Below are 24454 nucleotides of genomic sequence, written 5' to 3'. Positions count from 1 at the left end.
TTCCAATACCCAGCTTGAAAATCACATTATCGCTGCTTCTGCTGAATGGAGTGTCATGTCAAGATATGGGTTTTACCAGAAGTCATTAAACGTGGGCTTTAAGAAAATACAAGATGTATGAAATTCAAAAGATATCATTTAATTTACAATAACAAAATTAGCAGGAAATATTTATCAGCATACTTTTCTTGGGTATTTCAGTTTGTTCAAATACAACATGTTTCGATACAGCTACTGGGGATGATTACATCACATCGATGTGGTTTATTTTAATAAAATGTCATCTCTTGTAAGTTGTGAAATTTGTTCTGTTAGTGCAAAGAATCAGATCCCGGCTTATGAAAAGACATTTGACAGCAGCCTGCATTATCATTTTGCATAATGTATTTTGGATTTGTACCCACCTTGCATTTCCGTCAAGATGCATGCATGCATCGTGTTGTTTGCATTAATTCTGTATTTCATTTTCATTCATTCTGTACTTGGTTCGCAATCATTTTGCATCCATTTTGTTTCACTAGCAACATTATACATTCATGGGTATGGGTCAGGTTGAGTAGGAACACAAGCACGTATTCATTTCCTGCTTGAAATCCGATAAATCATTCTTACTGATACCATAAAAATGCTATAAATAATATAGCTTATTTTAAAGCAGAAGTTATTTATAAAAATACTATTGTTCCGATATTGGATTCAATTAACATTTTAATTGGTTCTCAGTTTTGAAATTCAATTAGAAAAATAAGCTATATTTAATATTATAATAGTGAACAGGTACTTCTTTCTTGTTTCAGATTGTTCTATGTTGGTGCCAAAAATGGACAGCTTCCCAGTGTCATATCAATGATCAACGTCAAAAGATTTACACCTATGCCTTCCCTTCTAGTTATTGTGAGTAACTAAAGTGGAAATATAATGTCTGATAAAACAATGATAAGGTATTCCTATTGGTTTCAGATATCATTCATGTATTTGAGAATGACTGGATTTAAGAATAGGTTTAGACTTTAAATTCATAAATACAAAGACACATGGAAAGAAACATAATTCTACCACAACTGCACGCACACACTTGTGAATATGTAAGTGCATATATATATATATATATATATATATATATATATATATATATATATATATATATATATATATATATATAGTAGCAAAGTAATACATTATTAAAAATAGTTTAACCATAATAATAATAAAATTGTATTTGAATCACAAAAACAACAAACTATATGATTTCCTATTGTATGTCAAATTCATAATATTGGTTCAAAATGTTGATGCACCAGCTGCCGCTTTCGATGATGAATTCAAGTCTGTACGAAATCAAGACAGAAGGTGTGGGGTATGTGGGTCATATATACTATCGTATTTTTGGGAAGCCAGTGCGGTGTGGTCTCCCTAGGACCTGCATGCGCGCATCAATATCTTCGAGATGAAAGTCATTTTGAAAGCATTTCACTGGTGGTAGTGGTTTTGAAATAGAAACTCTACGGTGATGACTTATCTCAAAAGGCAGGCCGGAACGAAGGTCCCAAGCCTTTGCATGTTGGTGTGGGAGTTTCTGATGTGGTTGCCTCCAACAACAAATCCACGTCCAAGTTAGTCAGATATTTGGACTTGTAAACGTAATAGCATATTCGTTGTCTGGGGACAATGAACTGATACAGGCGAAGTGGTTTCACACAGACTTGCACCCGATTAGACCGAGATTTATGGTGGACCTGTTGGCAACAAAGTGGAATACCAGTCTCCAAATTTCGTGACACGAGTCCTAGATCCCAAAGCTTGGGCAGCTCATGCGCTATCAATGGACTGTAGCGGCCTGGACCTACCCTCCAACACCTCTGATTCCAAAGATGATACAAAAGCAAGAGAATCGGAGTGTCACCTCATCCTCATTGCACTACTCAGATGGGAGGAATCGTGGATCAACTACCTCATCAATCTCACATTGGACATTCTACGGAAAGTAGAGAATTTCCCTTATCCATTCAAACAGTCACAATGACAGTTGTTTCACACCCAACCCATATATATTGAACCGGCACGTCAGGATCATATTAAAAAGACCCTCAGAAACAAACGTTTCTCTCAACCAGTCATATATATAATCGCTAAAACAAGAAGAGACCCCACTCTGAAAGCTTATGAAGGCAAACGGAAATTTGTACACACATGAACCAATACCACTACAAAAACATATGCTTGAAATAGCTAACTTCCTACTCTGGTGCTTCGACGAGAAAACGTTAGTAACCAGACACAATAAAAGGTTACCGCTCCACGATCGCTGAAACATTTCTTCATCATAAATGAGGGTACCGGACAAACCATTGACTAATCATATCTCCTTTCCAACTTTGACTATAAATTATCAAAATACGTTGGTCTGTGCCTATCATGGGTCCTAACCTTGTTTGCACAAAACACCATTTGAACTGCTTTCAAGGTTATCTTTGGTTCACCTTTCATGCAAGACAAACTTCCTTATCGACGGCAAGCTGTATCAGCCAAATACATGTCCTATCATTGTACCCGAATTACATGCAGTTCTAACATGCAGTTCTCTCTGTAATCACAAACTGTAGGCTTCCGTCTATGGGTAACCAGACCTTTGTACTAAAATAATTGTATACTCTGGACGCTTTCACTCTTGGCAACATATGAGATCCGGTACGAGCCTTGAAGTCGTATTTAAAAAAGACCGAACCGTTGCGGCGAGGGAGGTCATGCTTATTTTTAACTCAAACTATGATAGGACGACATAACCTCACATAATCGTTCGCCCTGAATTAAGTGGGTTATTCGCTCTGCATATCGATAAATAACGCCAACTCAAATGACGTTTCTTGTTCATGTTAGCTGACAAGGTTATTAGATCAGTTGGCCGAATCATTGTCTTTGAAAGAACTGTTCTAGTACTGATATTATCAATTCCGTGGGATGGCGATCTGAGTCCACATTCTCCATTTTTATCTCAGAGATCTTTCATCCTAATGGGTTTAACTCGATCTGGTGGAATATACAGTTGTGGCTCAAAAAGTCGCCTTTCTAGGTCATTCCACAGCTTCAAAAGTCTGGGCTTCACAACTTCAGCTGTATTTGCAGGAGATAGAAAATGTTACCTCTCTGAAGCCGCTCCATAGCAGATAGAGTCTTCCCTCTAGTTGGGTTATCTAAAAAATATCTCACATACTTTAGGGACCGGATATAGCATCTCTGTGGTAAGGGGATGTACCTTCGTTCACATCTGACCTATTATCCTAAGGTGTATTGATTAGGTAACGTATTTAAAGAAGAAACTAGATATTGTCTAATAAAATATGTTCCTTCGCGAATACTTTTCGCCTGTTACATCTCAATTCCTTGTAAGCAACACCAAATCAGGTGGTGTAATTGTAATTTCACCTTCGGCACAATCAGGCTCAGTAAAAAGTGATCTTGTTGTTCGGACAGACTCAGTGATTGATATGGACTGGTCCATTCATCTCTTAGTCGTTTTTGAAGAATTAGTCAACACTGGGATTGACCTCTTTGTAATGATTTAGAAATCTACGCTCCCAGCTTACTTCTCATAAGTCCCAGATCTGAAATCCTCTGAAGTCAAGGTTCTCTGACTGAGTTAGAGTGGTTTTCAAGCTGGTCTTATAGAAAGAAATTGAGCTGGAGCCCATATTAGACTTATTGCTACCCTCAAGTGCGTAAGATCATCGATCAACGACCTCCTGAACCTAGCAGTTGAAATTGCCAGGAACATTATGCCTTCTTCGATTCAGAACAACTGTGGCTATTTCTGCAGTCAAAAGTATTACTCGGATGTAAGTTGGTGCAGTAATGTACGGTAAAGTGTGTATTTTCTTTGTAACTCCCCCAAGTCAATCATTACCTCCCCAGCTAGTTTTGTACGTGGATTAGCTCTATAATGACATGGATGTTACCAATGAAAAAAAAATATTTCGATCAGACATAAACAAATAGCCAAAGTGGTCCAAACGGCAACTATTCACATATATTTGAGATATGATCCGTAGGATTGATCTCAAAGTTGCCAATGGCCATCTCTGTGCCTGATGAAACCTGGCACCTTTTGAAATACTGTATATAGTCTTTGTGACGAACATTTCATTCATCCCAATAGTCACACAAGCCACAGCTTGCAAAATAAGCGAAATTCACTCCTTATTGATGGACTTAAACTATCAGCAATTTTTCCTTGAGTGGTGGATGTTTCTGATGATGGTTCCTCCTTTTGTTCTTAAGAAAATACTTTAGCTGATCGGAAATCAGTATTTTATTATTACAACTTTTGAATCAGCTTTCCTAAAGGCTTGTGCAAGATCCTATTAAAATGGGGTACCTGAAGAACAATGAATAGTAGATTTAATCTGTTCTTTCCACTCAGAGAAGGAAAGGAAGATATTTCAGCATTTGATATATATCATTCTGCATGGATGTTCACTTAACCTGCATGTGACCAGATGCATTTCTGATGTAAATCGAATCACGAAATTAGGGCAGTAACCACCAGCATCGCATTCAAGAATAACTGATCAACATATTCAAGCCACATGAAATCTGTATCGATTCCATGACCGGCGCTAACTTTAGCTTGTACTTTACAAGCCTTGAGGCTTTGCATATTTTAAGACAATATCGCCAGTGCAAAAGCTGTGAGAAGGAAATGTATCTTTTTCTCTTCTGACACATTTTGATGTGGTAAAATATTTCAAGAAGAAACCAATATCTGGTGTAAAAACATTTCTTCAATAATGATTAAATAGATTCTAACCGGGGTACATTCTCCCGAGTTTTCCCTGGATTTGTATACCAGGACGAGCGTGCTCCTCTGTGCTAGTAGGGATTTGGTACCAATATCTATATCAAAGGGGAAACGACCATAAACTGACTGCCGTCTCGACAAGTATATAACTTTTATTTAAAAGTAGCTTTATTGATAGAACAAGTTAGAATATGTGATTATATTTTTATAACAAGCGGAAGAGTTGGAGCTGGAGTTAGAGATTGTTCAACACCGTTAGTATGTTGCGCAAGTATTATGAAAGAGACAAAATATATTGTTTTAACAAAAACTAGATATATTAAAGACTCGAGTAACATTCAGTACCGAAGGTTCCAAGACAGAAAGAGTCATGGCGACATCCGTCCACTCCCATCCCATCCATACAAATCTATTACAGAGCACATCCAAAAACAGATCCTAGGACCATAAACTAGAGGTCCATGAAGCAGTGATCTAACGACATAATTCTTGTTAAACTACTGTGTTTAACTTACTGTTTAAAGTCAGAAATGATGGGGATACATCATATAATTGGTTGACGGTTGACCATGGGTTTATGCTGGACACTTGTTTGTGATGATTACATTAGGACATCTTGTTATTGTATAAAATGTTAGAGACCATTAAGGTTGCATCGTTTACAAAATTCTAAATGTGCGCGTGCTTTACAAAAACCAAAGCAATGTCATATGTTCAAAATAATTATAAACTTGACGTTTCCCTTCATTTACTCACTAGACTTTACGGCTGACAGCTATTATAACTTACTTGCTCAAATTGCAACTGTTCTGTTTGCTGCATGTCCTTTAATATGACATGATTCAGCTTATAAAACATGTTTTTATTGAACCTACCTGATAGTTTCTATATTGGAACTGGACACATGTACCTCATGGACATGTATATGCGATGTGTTTTTAGCGTCTGACTCCGTGAATATGCAGTAGCTTACAGACTTGAAACTTCTTTAAAACAAAATTTTTCTAATGAAAGGTTCTGTTAACTAACATGTTGTTTTCTTAAAGTTCAGTACTTTTGTTTATAGAACGTTTTTTTTGGCATACTAATTAAATAAACCTGATCTGTATACGTGCTATATTATGCGTACTGTAAGCAAGTTCTGTTTCTATCCATGAGGTGTCACAATATATATGAAAATTGTAGATGCAGACTTTATGGGCGGACATAAAAATCATTCAGTCAATTGAAGCAAAGATTTGTAAATATTTGTTTTTTGGAACAGGTAGTTGCCGCGTCACTGAGAGCCACGTGCATGTTCATTTACACCAATTTGGTACAGGCTATACAATTAACTAAGAGATTTAAAGATGCAAACGTTGCTGCTTTGCAACTATAGGTGGTGACAGTGCTTTTACGTTAGTGTGTGTCTATAAATCCTTAAGCCTTCAGCATTTGATTCAAGTCTGATTGTCAAAATGCACAGACTATCGACAAACCTCCTTGTCTGTTCTATGTGAGACTCAGATTGGTTATAATGAATAAATCTGTAGATGAGTCTACTTGCGGACACTAGATAACAACATCTAGCCTTGAGAAAACCTGATTCTAATGTATAAATCCTCACCTTTGTTTTGGACTGCCCTAGTACTTTCCAAGCGGATTCTGTTAGTATGTGTTGAAATTAGTTTAGAGATGAAACTTATAATGGATAATTATCTATTACATATGAAACTACATATGTAATTCTTTTTTCCAGATGGCATTGTCTTTGATTTTCCAAACATACAGTGATATCTTCTACCTGATTGAACTGGATGGGTTTGGTCTAGCCACTGTTCTGCTCATGGTGTTTGCTGCTCAAGTATATCTGAGATTTAAGGAGCCAAATCTACACAGACTCATCAAGGTATAATACTAACGTCGGGATTTGTTAAAAGAAAATAGAAAGACCATATATGAAAATGTAAAACATTGAAGCATGAATTGTATAGAAGACTGGTTTAAAAACCAGTTTTCTGTTTGCAAGGTTTCCATTTCTATCCTTGACGGGTTCAGGTGAAATGTTTTATTGTATCCTATCATCGCATATATTTATTTTTCTAAGGTTTGATATTTTGTGGCACAGGGTCCGAAATACCTTGGATAAATTCACAATTTGCCTACAAAAATCGTAATATGTGAAAAATCAACATAGACAATTGTTTGAGTACTTAAATTTTGCCATGTCATTTACCAGTTTAATGGTACGTAATAACGTAAATAATGTCTTCATTTTTTTTCATGTCAATGGCATCTACCATACTTGACATAATAACTGCACAGCGTTTCAGCTCATTATAGTCACCATGTCCTTCAAAATACAAATAGAGTAGGTGCGCAAAAGCAAAGCAAAACATAGTGAACAATGCTTGTTTTTTTAAACCTTTAATCTGATACAGAAGTGCCAACCATTCATTACATGTACGAATAGCTCAAGTGTTATATTTTGTATAGACATGAACAAAATCCATCAAGTGGTTTTTTTATTCGCTGGTTGCTACGCCTGGTCTTTCTATTTGCATTCATTCTCTAAATCCCACATATACAAAGTTCAGGATTATCCTGAAATAACCCTATACGTAGTATAACCAATACATGCAACAAAATTTGATGGAACATATGAAATGAATTTGAATCATGTTTTGAGGTAACTTCCATTTGTTTTATCGCATCGGTATGATCTTTACAATTTTTATAAGCATGTGCTTCCAAACACATAAAATGACTTGGTGTGGCACCATCTATTATTTGTAAAGCGGAGACGTTTTGGAATGTGATATATATTGAGCGATAAATAACGTATTTCTATCGCGGTATCATGCCCACATCATAAAGTGACAAAAATAGCCACATATATAATGAATGGTACAACAAGGGAAGAAAAACATCAAACTCTCACTATATCACTTGAAAGTTGATAATTTGCTAAAACATATTGTAAAGTTGGTGGGGAATACAATTGTAGACTTTGTCTTCTGTATTCCTGGAGTATAGTCATCAAAGAGGAGAATTTGTTTTTTATTGCGTTTTTCATGCACGTACAATAAACTATGGAATAATTTGTTATTTTATTATGCGGTTGGCCAAAGTATCATCACACCACTAGCCCTTTAATGTGAAACCTGCCCGATACATTTTATGTACATGCTTTTATAACTGCACACACTCTGTTTTTTTTTTAAATTTGTATTAAATAAAAAATAACTTCTAAGCAAATGTCTAATGATGATAAATGACTGCTAAAACCTGCATCATTTTCTTAGAACCTACCAACCGCCTCGTCTGTCTGGTGTGTATTGCCATCTAAGTTTGTGGGTAAAATCAGTCCCTGAAACATATCGTACATGTGTATGTGTGTGATCGTACAGGATGAATGAATCACTGGATAGGAAAGTTCCAAACCTAGACAAAGGGAGAGTAGTTATACAATATTATTCAATTATGATATGCACATTCTCATAGAGGAACGCTGTTCATGTCATCACTGATGATATCATTTATGTGTGCTTAATATGGCGAGCTTGGGTCAAATGAAATGTACCCCCATTAACCATACAGTGAGGGTGATTTGCTCAATATGGTGAAATGACACCATATTGTGACTGTTTATGGTTTGTTTCTCCTAAGCATATTTTGTGGAGGGGCATATTAAGTTACCTGCATGTTCGTACTAATGCTTATCCCGTACATCACAATTTTTAATATCGCTTGATAATATTTGTAGGCCTTTAGTAGATCAAAACTTAAAGCCAACTAATGATCGATTTTTTTTTGCCCTGACATTTCGAACAATTTTTTTTAATTATTGCGAATTTGCTATTGGCAAAGGATACATATTTTGATGGGTTTCATCATTGTTAGAAGCCACACATTTAAAGACTGAGAGTTTAATAGCTGCAGTTCAATACCATTGCAGTACTTTCCATTTCCAGGACTCATAGTCCCCAGTCCAAGTTAATTACCCCCTGCTGGAATGAGTCTCAAAACAGGGAAAATAGTTCAGTGGTTTGTAGATTTGCAGATTGCCTTAAGTTAAGGATCCATGATATGATACAATCATCGCCTGAGAGGGACTGAGACTTCATCACTCGAAAGGGAGAGAAAACGCCTTGGAGCGATTTGTCCCTTCCAGTTACATGCGAGTAGCGTCCTCGCAGACTCTAAGTCAGTGTCTAGTGACAGATATGCAAATTGCACTATCGTGATAGGAAAGAGAAGCAATCTTGACTGGATCAGTCTGGTTTGTCAGTCAGATATCCATCATCAGACTTGTCTTTGACCGGACCCCAAACTGAAAGCACTAGTCAGTAGGCCTTGGTTTTGATTATCGATCTGGGGAGAGGACCTGGTAACAATTACCAGGTGGATTGTCGTTACTATCAAGAGCGCTCTGAGGCATAGTGCAAACCATTAGAGATCAATGTTGGAACACTATTTCAGGCGACTCATAAACACTACACAGTCGTGATATAGAATGCCAAAGGAGATTTTTTAAACAGCATTTGAGACTGTCTTAGTCCTACAAAGTAAGACATACCTCATGTTGTTTTTGTTTTGTTTTAGTGCCATCACGTCCCAGAACAAAAATGTCGAGTGATGTGTTTTACGTTGTAGGACTAAGCCTGTCTCTGCAGCAGTCATAGATAAGAGTGCCACAAAATCATGTTTCCATTCCTAAATTACTGCTGCTTGAATGTTTAGATTCAATATTGCCTTCACTAATCAAAGTTATTAATACTTCTGTCATACCCGGTAAATTCCCTACATTTTTGAAAAGGGCATTGTAAAACAACTGTTGAAGAAATCAATACTTGACCCTTACGATTTTAAACACAACTGCTCTGTTTCGGACCTCCTATTCATATCCTAAATCTTAGGAAAAGAAGCTTTGTCCCAAATTGTATCTCATCTAAATTTAAATAGTCTTTGTATCAATTTACAGTCTAGATATTGTTCTCACCACAGTACAAAAATCTGCCATTCTAAATGTTGTTAATGACTTCTCTGCTTTAGATAGTGGAAAGATAACAATAATCACTGTCCATGACTTACTTGCAGTATTTGACACAATATATTATAATATATTACTACACCTTCTACAGCTTTTTTTTCACATTCACGATACAGAAATACTTAGTGGATTGGACACGAATTATGTCCATAAATTGGAAAATATTGTAGACCACTTCATCGGTGCTTTGGTGTTCCAGAGGCTTATTTTATTTGACCTGTTCTCTTCATTCTGTAGACTCTACTTATCTTAAATGTCATATATCATCATCCGCTGCCTCACCATTTGACCAAAAATAAAAATAAGATCTAAACACCCAACTGAAGTTTATGTTAGTGCAAAAGAAGGAGAGAGGTGAGTTTCTGATATGAAATCATGGACAGCATATATCAAGGTGCAGAGGAATGTTGATAAAGCTGAGACAATTGTGATTACCGCACAAAGACTTTCTCATTCCTATCCTTTACTTCAAACAATAAGTATCAGTAACACCAACATTAAATTCACACAATCAGTAAAAAACCTAGGTTTCAATTTCGATAGCACTCTGTCATTACACGAACATGCCAAGAATATATGTAAGGCTGTACATCTGCAGTTGAGACGCATCAACTCCATTCACAGTTTTCCTTCTGACGCTACCTATAAAACACTTGTGCATTCCAGACCACTCTCTGGACTTCACATTTGTAATTCTCTTCTATCTGGTTCATCTCAGTATCTACTACAGAAACTTCAAAACATTCAAAACAGCTGCTCGGATCGTCCTTAAAGTACTAAAAACTTAGTATTCTCCCTCTCTTCTCTGTACCTTCCTTTGGTTTCCCAATAAACGATCCACAAAGTTCAAACCTTTTTGTCCTCATTGCTCTGGGGAGATTATTATATTATAACTAAGTTACCCTCATTATTATTATTATTATTATTATTATTATTATTATTATTATTATTATTATTATTATTATTATTAAATATTCTGCATAATGGTTATAAGGAGTCTGACCAGAATCATGATCTTTTCAATTCTGGCCCTTCAATACTAATTGGACGAGAAAATAGTCAGCTTGTATTAGGAACTAGAAGCTCCAAAACAGGAGGGCAATGTAGTATTAGTATGTGAGTATTGCATAATTAAAATTAATTGTACCCCAGAAAAGGCTGAATTTGTTTTCCCAGAAACACAAAATAAACAAATTCACACTATAAAATACTGACCTTGACATATCTGTCTAATGAGTACATTTTTCACCTCACTTTTTGCAATAGGCAAGGGACATGGTATTCATATTTCTGTCTGTCCATTTGTCCATCTCTCTGTCTGTCTCTCCATCGATTGGTCCATTTATGCAGCCATCACACTTTTAAAGATCGATATGAGATTAGGGTTGAAACTTTGCATGCTTGAACTTCACGATATGGTGTGTCAAGTGCCAGTTTTGGGGCTTTTATCTTCAAAGTCGAAGTCAATGTTCAACATTTTAATTTTTCTGTAATATCGGCTCTATATTTTTAAACCCATTGATATTACAGAATGACCGCTCCGGTGGCCTAGTGGCTAGAACGTCCGCCTCGGATGCGGGAGGTCGTGGGTTCGAACCCCGGCTGAGTCATGCCAAAGACATTAAGAGGGTAGTTTTAGGACTGGTCGGCCTGGTGTCAGGATAATATGACTGGATGGGACATCATGGTACATGTCGCGGCATGACGCTCCAGTGCTAGACATCACTATAAACTGTCACACAGCAGACATCGTAGAGATATGACTGAAAAATTGTTACAGCTACGTTAAAAATTCAAATCACATACATACACACACATATTACAGAATGAAACATAGTATACTTATTATCATTAAAAGGTGTTTTGCATAATACATTGGGAGTGGTATCTTTCAGGTGAAGGTAACATTGCATTATTTCATGTTTTCTATGATACTTTTTGTTGTGCGTTATAATTTGTAAGTCCTTTGTAATTTAGGCATGAAATTTTGAGTGGGTGTTTAGCTTACCAGATGAAACGTCCACCTTCAAACAGTCTAGGTCACGGCCTTTCCATCACAATTTCCTTTATGCTCTGTGACTTTCAGGAGGCTAATGGATGAAATACTGGTGTATGTATACACACGGGAAGCTACTAGTAAGCTTTCTTACATGCCGTCACACAGATGGGAGATATATGAGTGATCAGAAAAGGATAGCCCTTAAGACCTCTCGGCCCCCAGAAGTATTGTGAAGCATATTGGGGTCTTATTTTGAGGATTAAAGTTGATGTTCAGTATTAAGTGCTCCATCACCCTTCCTTTTCCACTCTTTGACTTCAGAACTGTTTGATATCAAGGAAGGAATGTTGGTATGCTTATACATTATTATGAGGTGTAACGCTATGCGGGTAATGTCTTCAAGGTCATGGTTATAAATACTTAAATTTTGTCACACTTACCTATCCACTGTCCATTTATGATTAAGAGATGAAATTTTGTATGCTTAAACATCATCACTATCTGTGCCTTATGCAACATTAATGGTCCTGTCATCATGGTCAAGGTCAAGGTCACTAGTTGATATTTTAAGGTTTAGTTACCTTCTGTAACATAGATCAAAATATGTTTAAGGGCAATATTTAAAACTTTATACACTTCTATATAGTCACTATAAGATGCTTTGATTTTAACCATTTGGACATCCTTTATTTAAAGCTAAGGTCACAGGTTCATATCAGAAGGCTTGTCTTTGTTTTGCATTTTTGTTTATGTTTTGCTGTGCACAAAGTAAACTTGGGTTAACCATATTATACTTCCCTATTTCAGTTTATTGGCATATCATGTATCATTGTCAAGGTTTTATTTTTAAAGCTGTGTACACTAATCAATTGTTTTTCTTTTCCACAATTTCTCTAACTCTCCTGTAGATAAAGAAATGAACCTTGGTGAAACTCACCATTTCTGGAATAAAAGCTCAGGAGCTGTCACTGTTGTAAAACATTTCATTACTGTATACCTTACCACATTACTCTGCAGACAAAAATTCACTGCATTTGCTTTTTAATTTTTTATGCATATCTCATATAGTAATGTAAAATGTTTTGATGTTCTTTTCTTTTCCATAGGTTCCCATTGTCCTGCCAATGTTCCTTTGCATGGTCAGCTTTGTAATAATTATCCTGACCTTTGTTCAGAAGCCCCGTGAAAGTTTCTTGGTCTTGGGAATTGTGGCAATTGGAGTTGTTCTTTACCTAATTGGGGTTAAATGGAAGTCCAAGCCAAAGTTTGTACAGGACAAAATGGGTAAGCTGAGATCATTCACTTTCTGCATGATTTATTATATTGCTTTCATCAGCGAATTGTTAGAAGGTTCTTACAGTTTGTTGAGCATGTGAATAGTAAGACACAGGTATCATTTTCACTGTGACAGGTCCCTGGGTCGCTGCCATCTCATTTCTGTCTGCATGAGTCTTGGGCTTGGTCGGTGTGGGTATGTGAGAAAGCTGCCAGTAGTTTTCTGTGGGTAGGTGGTTCTGGGGTTTTCCTAATTGCTTCGTCCTCCACCAGTTCTAATAGCTGCAATGTATAGCCTACCTTGTGCTGAGAAATGGCATTAAACCCCAAAGCAACAACAACAACAATTATCTGTGATAAGAGTTGCGGTGATGGCTTTTTCAGATTCTATTAATAGTGTTACAGTTACGAGATAAAACCTTTTGAACGTTGTATAGTTACTACATCAGTCACTGCATTCAGCTTTGTGACATTATTAAAAATTGCATATAATTTGAAAAGTAAGATGCTAAGAAATGTGTTTTGGTAGCCCAATGCTATTCATAGCTTAATACCGCATTCCACTGAACCCGTGTCTCACAGATGTGTCTGTAGCATTGTCTAGAGTTTTAATATTTTTGTAGCTTATTTGGACATAATGACAAGGGGGACTTATGATAAGGCCCTGCATCCATCTTTTGTCCATCCATTAACAAATGCTTATTAGCACTCTGGAGGCAATATTTCTTATTTTGATCACGTTTTGAATATGGCCTTTTATCTTTAAAATCTCAGATAAGCTAGGAGCTAGCTGTGGTGATACTGCATCAGATTTGCTAAGTTAATAATTACATTCTGATTAAACTTAGAATATAAGCTTATAGTATCAAATTCTTCGATGATTAGGAGTAAGATCATGATCCAGCCATATAATTAAGATGATCTTGCATGTAATTGAATGATCTTATTAGCACTGTAGAGACTTTATTTTCGATCTGATTTTGTTCATATTTGGAATATAGGTGCATGTCGTCATGATCTTGATAAAACACTATGACTCGCAAGATTTGCACTTATTGATCACTTGTTTTTGCAGCTAATTTGCTGAACTTGTTACTAATCAGCAGACAGATTGCTGATCTGATTTTGATTAGTCTTAGAATACTTTCTTAATTATGCAACTTTTAATAATGGGTGAGATCTACACCTGTTAATATGTTGAACTTGCATTTGTTTGGCTGAACGTCTTACCCCTTTAGAAGCAATATTTGTTATGCTTTTTTATATAAAACTTTATATATAGTCTCATAGCATCAGAACCTCACATAAGTCTAATAATGTACAGGATCCATGCATAGTAATGAGGTGATATTGCATGTGTCTGGTTCTAATTTTTACCACTCTAGAGACTGTATTTCTGATCTTTATTTCGATTAACTTGGCATAGAGACTACATGATATCAGATGAGTAATGTTAATGAGTTGACCTTGTACGCCACTGGCTGTGTTTGGTAGCACTCCAGAAATCAAACTTTACAAATAGGCTTACATTTTCATGATCTTGAATTATTGTGAGCAAGATTCAGATATATTAATGAAGTGATTTTTCATCTGATTGTAAGAGCTTGTCAACACTTTTGTGACTGTTTCAGATCAGTTATCTTCCATCTGGTTTGTTGACTCTCTTTAACCCAAGTATTTGTATTTCTCTCCCAGTTTTAATGAAACTTTCTAAATAAGCTAATATTATCAAGATGGACAATTTTTGTTTTATATTTTGAGTGAGCCTTTTCCAAATTTATGAAGTGATCTTGCATCTGATTGGCTGATTTTTTGTATCGGTCTTAAGACATATAATTTTGAGCAAACTTGGTAAATAGGGTATATGCTCTTCATCGATGCTATTGATAGCATGGTCATTGTGTATTAATGACATGTCACTGCTACCTGTCATGCTAGTGTGCGAATTGTGCACAATTAAACCTACAATTCTGCATGTAAAATCTACAATGTGTGAATAATCTGAACGAAGTCTGGTCATGTTTTGTTTTCTGTAAGGTTTTCTGTTTTGGTCTCAGTCACAATAGTGTCTTTATATTTGTCCTACCACCGTTTATATATGTCCAACCGCTCTGCCCAGAAGTACATTCAGGCATGCTCAACACAAGGTCATGTTGTAATTTGATAATGGAATACTTTAAATATCCTTCTGTCAGGATTTCTGATTCATATTGGGACACTGAATGTGTCACTAATAACCTTAAGATTGTTAATACTTCAAATGTATCACTGGGAACCTGTGATCAAATTGAAACAAGTTAAACTTTCTCAGTAAATAGGATGCAATTGTAGAGCAACCATAAGGATTTATTTCCTAACAAATTAAAGTTACTCGTGCAAATTCATTAACCAACTGCAGATTGTGAGAGAAGTTGTGTGCATCAAATAACATCAACACTGCAATCAGAAACAGGTTTACTTCAAACTTTGCAAACAGAATAATGATACTACAGCTACAGGGTAGTTTAGATGAAATTTTCAGTTTCAACTGAGCACTGGTTACATCGAAAGGAAAACAGAAATGGCAGACATTTAGGCATTAAGGGCAAGGTTTATTCAACCCTGTAATTTTCCTGACTATCCCTACATTTAAAAGTAAGCTGTTAGCTCTAGCTAATTCCTCGAAACTTATGTGCAGAATCTTGGACTTAACTGTCAGTGCACTAGAAACTATTTTGCAGATGACAGTAGGACCAGCTTTAGGGTAAGGCATGCGAGGCAAGCAATGCGGTTGCCTTGGGCCCTGTACCTTTAGTATTCCATGCTCAAATAGGCATACTACCGTAACTACACTGGCTGAGCCCAGCTGCTAGTGTGCTGCCTTTGTCATGTAAACTATAAGACCAGGCCATAGTCTGATATTATCAAGGAGTTGGAAGAGTCTGATAATGTACAAGATCTACAATGTATTAATGAGGTAGTTTTGTATCTACATGTATTAATGAGGTAGTTTTGTATCTACATGTATTAATGAGGTAGTTTTGTATCTGATGAGACAAAAAAATATGTGTTTCAGGCAGTAGACCATCCCTGTTTTTCATTGCTGACCCTAGCACTTTTTTCTTCTCCAGGGTCAAAAAAAATCCCAAAATTGATTTGTGTATCTAAATAAGCTTGTACCCTAAGTTTAAAACCAGTGCAGTAGGAATCACACATATTTTCTTTTTGGCCTCAGTGACTTTTTAAAAACTGCCTAACAGAGTCTGGCCAAGTTTGAAAAGAAAGAATTTGAAAGCCTTACAAGTTTGTATAAATGATGTTGATTAGCGTTTAAAAATACTACTAACATTACTATAAATAGTAAAACTTTCAAATTACTTCTTTTCAAAGATTACATAACAGTCTTAGATCATATTTGAAAGTATTATGGCATGAAAGTCTTAAATTTATGTAAATGATGCCAAAGTGCTGTGGAATTTTGCTACAGTTTCTTACTAAAACTTATTAAAAAACTTTTAAATGACTTGTCAAAAATGACTAGATTTATCTAAATTTAAAAGCATCCAGATAGGAAGCCCTTTCAAATGTATAAAAACGATGCTAGTTCACATTCATCTAAGTTCCTCTCCATTGCTAAAAATAGTAAAACTTTGAACTTACTTTTTCCACAAACTGATTACCAGAATTTGACTAAATGTAAAAGAAAGCCTCTTGATGTAAAGTCCAATTTACATTTATACCAAAGATATATATGTATCAGTTATCGCAGGTGTCACAAAATATAAAAAAAATAAATTTTATACAACTACACATAAACTGCTGATTATAATTAGACCAAATATAACTGAAAACATTTCAGGAGGAATGTCTTTCAAGTTTATAGATATGAAGCTAATCTGCCTTCAGTTTTGCCTGCATTACTTGGTATAAAAGAAACCCAACAAAATTTAAGATGACTTGTTGCAAAAGCACCTGGTATTTAAAATTTAACTAAATATGATAGAAAACATCCTGGCTGGCTGTTTTGCACTAGCAATGCTGACTCATCACTTAATATGGCCATTTATACTGAAAATAGAAACAGATTTTAAATGACTTTTCAAACACTGGCCATCAGAAATTGACCAAAATTGCACAGTAATCATCTGGTGTATAAGGCCTTGTAAGTGTGCAAAAATAATGATGCTCCATGACTGAGTATGGCTGTTGCTACTAAATTTACCATCATAAAATTTAAAACCTTTGAATTTGAGAAAGCATGATTTTAACCAGATTTCTTGTTTAACTCCTTTGCATTTGGCATTCAGGTAGATGTTAGCAAGGTGAGTGATCTCAGGCCCACTTGGATCTCTTACGACATTGTTAGTTATTTTTAAAAAATGTTATTTGGTTATCCATTCGTTGCATTTATTCAATATATGGATAGCTACTTTTTAACTTCTCTTCTGAGTTACTATTTCTTGTTTCATTTCTGAAACTTATCAGGCAAGATAATGGCATTGGCTTCTGCTCCTATTGTCAGTGTTTTCCTCTGAAAATAACCCCATCCCTGTATGTTTTGAAAATGAGCAAAAGGTTGCACCTTGCACTCTTTCTTTTCTTTAGATTCTTATTATTTGTAATTAGTTTCAGTATATTTACAAACACAGACACTTACGCACTTTTGAACAAATGGAAATTGTATGGTCTGCAACAGAATAAATTATCAATCATAATGTATTCCCATTTTAAAATAAATGTATAATTCTTCACATTGTATTATTTGATGAAATCAAAGTATAAAATGATGAAGTCTTTTGACATAGTGAGTCTTTGGGAACAAATCTTTTCATTATACTGATAAAATCAAGATTCATTTAGCTGTACCAATATCTGTCTTGTCAAGAAAGAAACAAAATGCTTGAGAGAATCAAAGAAAATCTTCACAAAAAGAGTTATTGTTCTTTGTTCACATCTGATTCGTCTTTTTCATCAGTTGAAAGCTTTTGTTTGCATTGTTTGTGTTGGACCTGTATGTTCTGATTGTTAATTACAATTAATGCATACTGTATTTGGGAATATCTTAATTGTTACCCTCTGGGAAACATAGTAAACATGAATTACAATTCCTGTGGATTTTGAACACATTACCTTTTGTGGTTAAGGTCAATTGTAATCAGCTTTTGTTTGCAAGTCACCTTGCCACATAAAACAGTGCATGCAAAATAGTGGATGAGCATGCACTGAGTTTGGCTGCTCATGAGTTTCTCCATTGGCACAGCTTATCACTGACTACTTGCTGTGTGAGATTTGAAAAGTTGTGAAAAGTGCCAAGACTCTGAAAGTACTGGATAGTACTGTGCTTTGACAATGTTGACTTAAAAACTTGTGGTATTACTTACTGTAGGTATTCCAATAGACGCACTGGGGTCAGTGCAATTTCCAAAGGCGGGGTAGGGTTGAATACTCCATATCATTGTAGAACTGACAACATTCATAAAGTAAGTCGTTTTGGTTGTTCTAACGGTCATTGGAGTACTTTTGTACTGTTTTAATTATTTGGACATACCATAATGGATATACATATATATCAATCTATACGCCTCAATATAGTAGGGATTTCTTTTTGTGATGGTAATAAGGGTTGCGGTCATTTATTTGAGGATGAGGCTTCTATTATAATAACTATGGTAGATAAGGTGCTTTAGAGAACTGTTGATGACAGGTAAAATTGGAAGGGTCTAAATTGTACAAGTGAACAACTGGAAAGCCATTTTTCATTGGGAAACATTTCCAAAATAGAGGGCTAAATGAAAATCGTTATTTTGCACTAAACAAGCATCTTCTGGGGGTAACAGTCGATTACTACTTCGTTTTAGCCTGCTAGTAGGAGGTTTACTACTGATGGTTCTATAAATTATATCGCAAAGTATTTTCCTAGTGTGAAAATCTTGGGCTTTCAAGCTTATTTCCTTTTTGCAATGTTGGCACTGCTTTCTGTCAGACATGATATTTTATTATGTATTTGTTAAGATTTATTCTTTTAAGAAGTTTGTCCTGACTTTTGGGCTTATGGCATATTGTGTATTCTGTTTTACCAAAAATAGTTTTTATAACTAAAATAGTAATGGACTTCATGGTCTTACTAAAATTATTAACAAAATTATATGCTGAAAGTGTTATTGCTTTGCTAATTACATTCTTGATATTTTTTTGCAGTCAGGCTCACAGTACTGGTACAGAAGTTATTACAGGTTGTAATACCAGATGATGCAGAACAATTGACTGAGGACGATCATAATTTATAGTCACTCTAGCTCTAAGAGTCATTTCTGTATAACAGGCATTATTATATGATTTCCACATTTTCAAAGTACCAACATACTGAATTTTGTTTTAAATTAACCTCCATATAACAACCACGCTTTAAGATATACGTCTTTATGAGACAGCCATATTTTCCAAGACCCAGCATAATGCATTTTCTTTTAAACTCAATCTAAGAGAGACCTCAATATTACAGCCACTTTCTGGCAGTACTGTTGCTGGTTTGCATATAGGTGTCACTGTGGGATCATTTTCTCTTTGCAAAAGTGAATGAACGAGGAACATTGGAAAGACTCACACCCTCAGGTTATTAAATGGACTTCTAACTATAATACAAAGATACAGTATTTATCTCACCAGCATAAGAATCATAAGGCATGGTTCTCAGTTCTCTGACATTTACAATGTTGTTAGCATTAAAGCTGCATGGCAAAGTACATGTATTTGTAAGTGATGTTAGGAGAATACGATAATATTGCATTAGTTCAGGTGATGTTCTGGGTTTATGGACTAATTATGTTTCTCCAGGAATCTAAAAGTGATATAAAGGATTAATAAGGATCATATAGTGTTACTTGAAATGATTTCCTCATGATATAGAATCAAGCTAATATATCAAATTGTGCAAATAAATTAGCTGTGCAAAGAGCTTTTGTAAAACTTTCTCAGTCTGAATATGTAAATGGGTCAGAATTTTGCTCTTCATACAGAGAAATTTATTTGGAAACCAATTTAAGGTTGGAACCTCAATGTTATAACTTAAAATAAATAACTTGTTTCAGAATTTAGGTTTGATGCAATTATCCCATCATAGTTTAAAAATAACCAGCATGCAAAATTTGAGCTGAGTTTTACTCAGAAAAGTTGAGACTTTTTATGAAAACAAAATCTTAAATATTTTTCTGATGATAGACTGCAGAGATTGTATGCATTTTGGACAATAATTTTCAGAATCTCTTCTGTTGCATTTTTTAAGGTTTGTAGCTAATTCTGATATTCTCCCGAGTTTTTCAAGATAGAGTTTTCTATAATTTAAATTTAAATCAAATACTAAGATGCATTATACCGATTGTGATAGAGTATTTTTTAATATCTAATTTGAAATCCCATAAAATGCTTTGCATTTTTTATGATAGAGGTTTTCGTTTAAATTGAAATCTCATACTATGGTGAATTGCATGTTTCGATAGAGTTTACTTTAATTGAAATTGAAATCATATGCTAAGATGCATTGCATTTTTTGCATGATAAATTTTTTAATAATTTAAATTGAAATCCCATACTAGGATGCATTGCATATTTTATGACAGAGATTGTTTTTAAATTTAAATTGAAATCACCATACGAAGATGCATTGCATGTGAAAAAATTGTATAAATACATACATATTTATTATGCTGTGTATTGATTCGAACCTTGAATTGATTTACATGTATAACTTTCACCAAAGATAACCAACACATTCAAAAAATATTATTTTACAGTAAATCGCCTTGCCCAAAGGACACATCATAGTAGCCATTCCCAACTAATCGAAGAGCTTGGTGTGTGGATTGAGCCCACACTCTGTTGTTCATGCAACCAGTGCCTTAACCACCAAGCCATTGAGGTTTCTTTGCTTCTGCATTTAGTACTGTCAGATATTAGCAGTTGTGTGTCCATCAAACTTCGTGTTTCTTTGCTTATTTTGTAATACGTGTCTATGCTCTTCAGCATGTGGTAATTTGATTAGTTTTTAATTTACCTGCCGTAACGTCAAGGGAGCTTATTGTATGGTCCGTCTGCTGTGTGTGCATTATCCATTTTCCTTCATTTGTCATCTGTTCACAGTTGCAATTTACATGAATTACACATTTCACGTGAAGATCTTTCACATTTATCAACTAATACATCAGGTATGGCTTTTGCCTCTCTTTGTAGAAACAAACTTGAGATAACTCCTTGTGAAAACAAATGTTGAATACAATTTTACTAAATTTGAATGAAAACTGAAGCTCTTTCATTTTTGTCCAAAAATGTACAGTTACCATTACTAACAATAGGAAAATCTATAAGCAACTTCTCAAATTCCACATAAGAAAATGTGACCGAATTTGATAAAGTTTCCAGGCAAAAAGATGTTTCAAATTTGTTAAAATGATGCCAAACCATGACCAAATATAGTAACCATCATTAAAACAAAAAAGCCCCCTTTAAATAATTTCTTCTCTATAACCAATCAACATAATTTGACAAACTGGACAGAAGGCCTCCTATGAATGGGTATTTCAGATTTATTTCAAGGTTGCAAATCAGCTATCAAATGTGACCATCATTAGTAAAATATAATGAAACGTATAAATAAAGCTTTAATTTGCTCCCAAAATCGTCTAAGCAAAATATGAAAACATTTTACAAAAACATCCTGAAATAGACTGCTTTCAGTTCTACTACCAACCCATGATCAAATATGGCAAGTATCACTAAAATCAGTACAAATCCAAAACTAAAAATGAATTTTTAAATATTGTTTAACAGAATCTTTTAGTGACAAGGGCTTTAATGTTTTAACAAATGATAACAGTGCATTTTAAATTACAGTTGTCATTATTAAAAACAGACAAAACTTCAAAGTACTTCATACTGACTGCTCTGCAGAGTTTGGCCAAATTTTGCAGAAAGAATTTTTGCATAACAGGTTTTGAAGTTTACACAAATGATGCTATCATGCCATTAAATAAATGATTGTTGTTGGTAAATGTAGAAAAATCATTTACCTTATTATTATCTTAAAGAAACTCTTAAACAGAATGTGAAAAACTCTGACACAAAATGTCATGGTACAGGTCCCTTTTAATATTGGACAAATGATGCTGAAATGCCATGAAGATATAAAAGCTAGAGAGACTCTGATTTTTTTTTCATAATGTGCAATTCTATCAAAAGCATCGGAATAATGTAAAAGAATGCAACCTATTGATCCAGATTTCTTGTTAAAATACAGCAAGTGAAGTAACATGTGATAAGGACTATTTATAGAATAATATGCAGATTTTTTAAAAACATTAAATATTAATTTTGGAATATAAAGTGCATTTAATAACAAACAAAACAAACAAACAAACAAGTCACAATAAATAATACACATTAGAGATTCCTAATTTAAACTGAACACAAATAAAAAATATAATATAACGGGTAACCCACCACAATCATAATAATTTGATAACATATGTATAAGATTTATGTTAAAAATACCAGTGGTTATTATGATACACAGTGGTTCTTATACTGCTATACAGGAGTACCAGGGTTTGGTGACAGCCATGTTGTATCCTTGGGCAAGATGATTAAACTACACAAAAACAAGAAGCTCAAGTCACTAAGTAAATCAACAAGAAGAGAACTAATTCAAAGCAGCCATTTTGTTGAATGTGTAAGATGCACTTTAGTAATTCTTTTCTATATAAAACCATGGGGCACTTTAATTATTATGCAATGGGGGATTTATTTTAAAATATGAAATATATTCTCACAGTTAAAGAAATTAAATTGTCTCCGGATCACACCATTAAGTGTATCGCAGTATGATAGTGTTTTTACATGTTTAATTAAGTGTAAGAAAAGACTGAACTTTACAAACACATTTGTTTTGTAATAACCATATCTAACTTAATAAATTTGTTTGTAGAAATTTATTATAAAACAATGATCACTTTTGAAATTCCTGTTGTTTCAAAGGAAGTCTGAAACGTTATGTTAAATAGAGCTTGACAGTGACACTGCCACATTAAAGTGCCTGAAACATTTGTTCCTTGTATGTCAAAAATTGTATTGTGTATTATGTTATGGCATTTCACGTATTTACTGCCATTACTAGCAAATTATTTTAAATGCACATTTTTATATTTTATAATCTATTAAGGAAACAATATAACAAACCCAATATGTTTTCATTCTAAAGCACTTGCATATTTAATTACAAATATTAAAGAAACCCATTGACCTTAAAACTTCCTGAGAAATCCTGTAGTTGATGCAGGCTGATTACAAAGGTGGGACTCAGACCTACATCATTATCTCCAGCAATTAATTACTGAGCCACTACAGCTCCTCTTAGTTGCACATGTAGATGGTTTCCCGATATTAATTCCAATGGCAGGGCTTTAGGCGATAAGTAACAGAGCCATGTATTCACGCTGACTGGACAGATTAATTCCCTTTTTAATGTGAAGAAAGTGGACATACTTTAAGGGTGGGATATGAATAGTTACCACATTGTAAATCAAGGTCAAGTCCCCAGTGGCAGATAGATAAATCACACAAAACTCAACAGACAATGTAACACTTATGTGCTTCTAAATTTTCTTTTGCACCCAGACACGTGTCAAATATACAGATAAGTGACATCAGACCCACTTGCGTTATTATCAATTATTCATTCAGCAATTGTCACAATTGTCACAGTGTACATTTTCCCCATATATTTTATGATAAAGACTGTTAATATGGGGTAGATTTGCTACTAAGAGGTGTACAAGAAAATGAATACCAGCCTATACATTTTAAAGAGATTGTTTATTAAACAGACACTTCGATATATAAAAAACATTATTTTTTCCATTTCACAAGGAATTGTCGCCGAAGCTCACAACGATTGCACTGTATCAAGGCTTAATGTAGACCACGTATATGCTAACATGCTCATACCATCCACCTTTCTGGAGTGGTATTTTAAAAACGGGTTTCCTTGCCTGTTAATTTCATTAGTAATTAGTTAATTAATTAATAGTGATCTAAAGACTTAAAGTTTCAAGTTTAACATTTTGTAAGATCACTGCAAAGTTGTATGTTGAAATGGCCGTGAATGACTTTCTTTTTTTGTACATTATTGATGAACATTCTTCCTGATATAACTAATGTTTACTAGAGTAGAACCTGTCTTGAAAGACTACTCTGACTGCCAAAAATATCATAGTCTCTAAGGACAAGCAATCTCCCATGACAATTCATAATGCCCCATATCGGTAATGAATAGATGTATGCATTGCCAATCTGGTCTCTGAACACAGGTGGTTTCTCATGGCAG

General features: G+C 34.7%; 1 protein-coding gene across 1 annotated transcript in view; it reads left to right on the top strand.

Moving 5' to 3' along the window:
• Window positions 1-24202, top strand: part of LOC149773219 (Y+L amino acid transporter 2-like) — a 58830-nt gene extending 34628 nt beyond the window's left edge. The window contains exons 7-10 of the mRNA XM_089946594.1: window positions 798-894; window positions 6534-6683; window positions 12933-13110; window positions 19279-24202. Of these exons, the coding sequence (XP_089802720.1) occupies window positions 798-894; window positions 6534-6683; window positions 12933-13110; window positions 19279-19367 (514 nt within the window). The 3' untranslated portion in view covers window positions 19368-24202. The remainder of the gene's footprint in view (window positions 1-797; window positions 895-6533; window positions 6684-12932; window positions 13111-19278) is intronic.
• The last annotated feature ends 252 nt before the right edge of the window (window positions 24203-24454 follow it).

Source organism: Sinohyriopsis cumingii, unplaced genomic scaffold (assembly GCF_028554795.1).
Source record: "Sinohyriopsis cumingii isolate HCF-2022 unplaced genomic scaffold, ASM2855479v2 utg000810l, whole genome shotgun sequence".
NCBI classification, from domain to species: domain Eukaryota; kingdom Metazoa; phylum Mollusca; class Bivalvia; order Unionida; family Unionidae; genus Sinohyriopsis; species Sinohyriopsis cumingii.
This window is presented reverse-complemented; position numbering and strand designations above follow the sequence as displayed.